Source organism: Cupressus sempervirens, chromosome 6, assembly GCF_028749045.1.
Source record: "Cupressus sempervirens isolate cs-2001-9-10 chromosome 6, ASM2874904v1, whole genome shotgun sequence".
Lineage (NCBI taxonomy): Eukaryota > Viridiplantae > Streptophyta > Pinopsida > Cupressales > Cupressaceae > Cupressus > Cupressus sempervirens.
The window spans coordinates 13,801,022-13,806,956 of NC_143123.1; the positions used below are offsets into that span (position 1 = coordinate 13,801,022).

At 34.9% G+C, this 5,935-nt stretch overlaps 1 protein-coding gene across 1 annotated transcript; it reads left to right on the plus strand.

Annotated features, from left to right (window-relative positions):
- The first annotated feature begins 240 nt into the window (after positions 1-240).
- Positions 241-3,914, plus strand: LOC149550802 (uncharacterized). The gene is made up of 2 exons (XM_089786366.1): positions 241-864; positions 3,457-3,914. The coding sequence occupies exons 1-2, from the start codon at positions 704-706 to the stop codon at positions 3,518-3,520; spliced, it is 225 nt and encodes a 74-aa protein (XP_089642492.1). The 5' UTR covers positions 241-703; the 3' UTR covers positions 3,521-3,914.
- Positions 3,915-5,935: the final 2,021 nt, after the last annotated feature.

Here is a 5,935-nt window from a genome sequence, read left to right on the forward strand (position 1 = left end):
CATAATATTTAATCAACCTATTCCACCGAATTAACGTGTTGCTAAAGTTAAAACCATTTTGTTGCGAATAATCTATCTAATACAAATATTCGCATGCTTGCTGCTATACCTTCCCCCAGATAAGGAATATCTGATTTGGTAAATGGAGCCATCAATAGTTTTGATTTTGATCCAGACGTGACTAACAAGAGAAACATCAAGATTTTGCATTAAAACAGCCAATATCATAGACAAATAAGGAAAAAACTTGTCCTTCCTGTCGAGTATAAGGATGAATTACAAAATCCGGCCAGACTGACTAAGAAACAAACTATAGTCAAAAGTATTTTTTCTGTTTTTTTTTTTTTTTAATAACGCCTACAACCGGGCCTCTCACTTAGGGGACACATTTGAGGAAGGCTCAGTAAACAATTGATATTTCTAAGTTGAACTGGCGTAATTGTCAAAAAAAACAAATTCCAACTGGATGACAAAATCATTAAAATTCACACCTCCAACTGTTGAATGATGTGAAAAGGCAAAGAAAAGTGAAGATTGTCGTCATCCATATTTTGGAATCCCTGACTTCATCGGGTCTGCATATGGAATCGAATTAAAAACCATGTTTACTTTGTCCTATTGCTGATTGGAAATCCTTAATACCGCCTTCCCCAATGCGCCTTAGATAATCTTACAGACCTGGATCAATATTCAATTCAATGCAATGAAGAATGTAAACACTACAAAAGATGATGATGACGATGACTCCAAATCCGCACTTCTGATTAATGGGAATGGCGATCTGAATGGCAGGAGGAAGTTGAAAGTGCAATGGAATGATAGCAATGGGAAAGAGCTCACTTCTGTCTGGAAGTTTGAGCCAAGGTAAACTCAGATCTTTTATAAGAAACCCAATTTTCAATTTTCGTTTTTCCGTGAAATCTGTCCTCAGCATGAAGATCAATAGGATTCCGTATTGTTTGTCTTTTTGGGGTAAATTCCATTCTAAATACAAAAATTAGTAGAACCCAGTGTTGCTTCTTTTGTTAAATCCATTTATAAGAATAGAAATCACAAGAGTCTAAAAGTAATTTCTTCCTTAAATTCATTTTAGACCCAGAAATGAAGAAAACCCAAATTAAGAGATAAGAGCGCTTAAATTTTTCTGCGTAGTTATTTTTAACATCAACCCAAAATGCATTTTTCGCCTTTCTCTTGATATCTTTTTAAACCGTTTACGAGCATAAAAATCCAAGGTCTTCAACAGGTCAACCTACGACCTTACCGTCCTGTGCTCTCTATTGAATGCTGTGTTTATATCCGGATTCTTTTTTGGGTTTGTTATGGAAATGGAGCAAACATCTCCAGATTACCCGGTCAGTCATTACTGTAGACCTTATTGAATCTGTATTTATATTTACTAACCCTCAAACGAATTGTTGCTTTGGATAAACGAATTGAAATCGGTTTTGATTGGTCAGGGCAAATGTGTGACCTGAATATTGCTGTTTTGTCATAAAGATGAGCCGTTAATTCCTGATTTTGGGTGTCCTCATAGTTCTCCTATACAAATTTCGGGCTCCTTCTTTATGCCGATGTTATGTGAAAATTGAGAAAGAATTCTCATTTTTAGCGCATAATATGGCTTTCTAGGTCCTTTAATTCAGGGCATTTGATTGCACCCAGCACTACTAGTAGATTTGGATTAAACATGTGTGTCTATATCCAAATGTTTTGGAATCCACAAATTACATAATAACCCTACCAAGTAGATGCAAAACGTAAGGACTGAAACCTAGAGTCTTATAGATGAAATTAGGCGTATAGAAGATTAGGGTTAGTATTCATCTATACAGTATTGCAATGAGGCACCTTCTATAAGATCTTTCGATTCTTTCATGCTTATATAGCAGTTGTGAGATCTGCCAACTCTTGTTGGGGTTAGGAAATTTGGAATTTATTCGGTAATATCAGGCATGTTGTCTGTTTGCTCCTATAGTCCTATAGCTGCACCCTACAATTGATTGGGGGGAAGAACTTGCAACAGGACAGTGATTGATGGTTACTAATGTGGCCACATTAAACATGTGATTGGGTCACTTCTCATGCATAAGCGTTAAATATAAATGTGTCTTCAGTGTTAACAAATACACCTACAGAATTCTCAAATCTTACCAAATCAACTGCTCGGAATACATTTGCAATGACACCTAGAATCTTTAGCATGCTGCTTAGCCAATGTTAGATCCATGATAAGATGGATCTATGCTTGTATATTTACCCTCTGTAGTAGATCGTATGTTGAGAGGTTAATCCTTTTGTGGCAGTGGCATCCATTGAGAGATTAATTCTTTTTGTACAATAAGATAAATGATAAATGCTCTTTTATCAGTCTCCTTGATCAAAATTGACTGTATAAGGGTAGAGCTAAAGACCAATTTGTTAACACTTCGGTGCCCTCTTCTAGAATGTGTACTATTAAGCGGGGTGCTTAAATGTAACAAGACTAGTAAACATTGCACAATGAGAATAGGTCCCTAGAAAACAAATCTGCAGAATAAGGGTTATGAAATTATAGATTCAACTAGCATTGCTCTTGTAACAACTAGCACTCCAAAACATGTAGAAAACGGCAGGGTGCCAAATTGCCAATAGAAAACATGGAATAAATACTTGTGTTTGGACTTTATTTAATTATGAACTTCACAAATTTTCATATTGTCCGGCACTTAATGCCCCCCTATATTGGCCAAGAATATTTTGGCTTACCCTGTTTATTAAATTCCTAGCTCATGTGGCTTGAGAGTAACTAGGTGTGCAAGTTCTTAGATGTATCACATCTAGATCCAGTATTTATTTCACCTTTCAGCAAGTACAGCTTGGAGCATTTGTCAAGAAGAGCTCCACCACTGTGGGGTATCACAATCACATATGGTTTATAATGGGATGAACAATACCAAACCATTTCATTTTTTGTACTAAATTTTCCAAGGGAACATTTAATCCTGCACTTCCTATCGATTCAAGACCAAAGATTATTTAGTTTCCTGTAGAAGCCACCATGATCACCTTTTGTTTAAAAACATGGTAATCATTCACAATTCTTTTTGTTTTTGGAATTTCACGGCTCTTCTTATTAAGATCCATCTCAGGAAGGACTCCATTAAAAGGATTATTTATAAGTCATCTAATTATACTGTTCAACCAGGAGTTGACTATGTAAAAAAATGAACATTTGGAATCAATTAGATTAGATACAATGCTAAATCTTTTGGGTAGAATTTAAAAGATAAAGACTTTTGGCTAGACAGGGTGAAAGTTTAAAATATTTTATAATGGAATTCTAGGTTTCTGCTATATAGGTTGTTTTCTGAAGCTGTCTAAATGCGTTAGTTATGTAATTTGATGGAGTTCTACTACATTCAAATTGACTTGCACAATCTTTTTGGCACTAATCTGAATTTCATTTTTGTTCAGTGACTCTGACTCGGATGATGGTAAAGATGAGCATTCTCAAATTTGTAGCTGTGTCATTATGTAGAATTTTTACATCGTTTGTCAGGTTGACGAAATACAGCCTTTTATGAATATTGTCAGCACTCTATTCAGGCTTTGATCTTCATATGAAGTCTTGCAAAGGGATTGTGATTGTGAGTCCTCTTGAAAAATTGATAGGAGGAGATTGAATTGCGAACATCAGATATTACCCTTTAGTTATGTACACTACCATGATTTTGTGATCATATAGTCATCAAAGTTTTATTCTGCTAGGGCGACTCTGATGCTTCAAATTGATGTTCTAAAAGCAATTTTTATTATGCTGGATATTTCATGTACAGGAAGTGATTTGATGAAATCTATCACTCAAGTTGTATTATCTAATTTATCTTGATTCTGTACAAATATATAGATGTTCCAGATAATATTTCTGCCGATTCCATGGTTTTGGATGGAGTACATTGCATAGTTCTTTCTTTCTTTACTAAACTAAAGCTTTCATCCTATTGATTAGGGTGCTGCCAAAATAGGGTACTTCCCTGAAAGCCCTGTACATGATACATTTTTTTGTATGGGCGGTGATCAGGATGCCTTATTTTTATTGATTGTAGCTAAATTACTCTAAAAAAGAATAGCAGTTCAACAAAGAAAGGCAAGAATGAAATCTATTATGCTGGGCGCCCAACTGTTAATAATGACATCATGACAAGAATTTAGAAATTTCTTTAGGTACAGCTTAGCTTTGAATATGACTATATACTACTTTCCTGCTTTGAACATATAATTTCACCTCTGCGATATATCATGCTATGGCTCCTTTACTATTTTAGAGCTAGTCAACTTTTGGTTGTTTTTGGTTATTTTGTGTATATAGCATATTGATATAGTCATAATTTTGTTTGTTTTGTCTACAATTTTCCAGCCTCTTTATTGTTTTAATATTGTTTAAATGTATGGTTCATTAAAACAGCTTTCATACCCATATTAGTTAACTAAGCTTTTACCAAAGAGAGGACACCTTTACAATGATTGATACAATCCATGACCATATTCTCTCACAAAAAAACACTAGGATGGCATGAGAGAATCATGGACCTTGAATCCACATCAACCTAACCAACTCAAAGACAAATATTTGCAACACACTTAGAGCAACTCCTCCAAGTGCTAGTGAAAGGAGATGGGAAGGTTCACAATGACCTCATTGACACTCTGAACTCCTACCCTATGACAATATGCAAAAGGACACAAAATGATTATACTTTTCAACATTTGTACCACTTTACGAAAAGTCGTGAGGAAATATGACAAGGGCATATTGGATCTGTAACACTACCCAAGATGACACCAAGATACCTCATATTCATTTGCATATAGAAAAAAGTTCCTATATTCATTTTCCTTAACAAAATGTAAGCAACTTGAGAAAATGATCATAGAGCAATAATGCTTAGCTCCAACATCAAGACATGTGATTAATCCATATGGAAAAGCATCACCTACTATCAATTACATCTACATCCATCTCAATGAGTGGTCTAATGAATATCATTACATTGCATTATATGGGACTTGAATTTGTTTTTATACAAATACATTTGAATAAATCCATTGAATAGCATATATAAAAATTTATGAGAAAGAATTTACTAAGCAAGCTCAGTGCATTATCCTCTAGACCCCAATAGTGATAAGCACACCACCCAACCATGTGTAATCAAAAGATCTACTCCCTAGATGCTAGGGGACAATCACAAGGCCAAATATTCTCACACACCCAAGTCACATGAGGATACAAACACTCATCCAAACACAAAGAATACATAACAACAAAATATGCATATAAACAACATACAAGCACAAAGGATACTAAAACATCCAAAGGCAAAGAATACATGGCATTTAGATATGCATCAATAAGTCAACACCCACAAGAAATGTGTAACTATCTTTTAAGTGTCACACAACTAGCAAGAAAGGGGACTACAATCACATCGCCCGAAGGGATGGTTCATGTGGAAACTAGTCGTCCTCTCCAATAGATGATGAGAACCAATATTAGTGAATCAAAGCTCCACAAACATTTAGATCTTCCCAAGTCATCCTTAGTCTTTATGAACACTCAAGGCATGAAAAAGACGCATTATCTTCATTCATTATTAATAATGTTTCATTATTTTTCACTTTTTACCATAGCTTCTCAATGAGTTATCCCAGTGGCCCTTTTGTGCCCCAGCCCCCATTGCAAGTCACTCCCATCATTAACTATAATATTAACATTTTGGGATCTTCATGAACACCAAGTAAAAAAAAATCAAAATTAAACAAAGTCATTTAACAAGTTTCACATCACACCAACAACTTTCTCAATTCGTGATAACTACATGCAACATAATCTAAACATATCCAACAACTTCACATTTTACAAGGCATATCTATACCTCCACATAATAATCCA

What these genes read in the sequence shown, in the direction of transcription:
- LOC149550802 (XM_089786366.1), top strand. Translation starts at nt 704, where the DNA reads ATGAAGAATGTAAACACTACAAAAGATGATGATGACGATGACTCCAAA. An exon ending in GTCTGGAAGTTTGAGCCAAG is followed by an intron (nt 865 to 3,456) that starts GTAAACTCAGAT and finishes ATTTTTGTTCAG; the next exon opens with TGACTCTGACTCGGATGATG.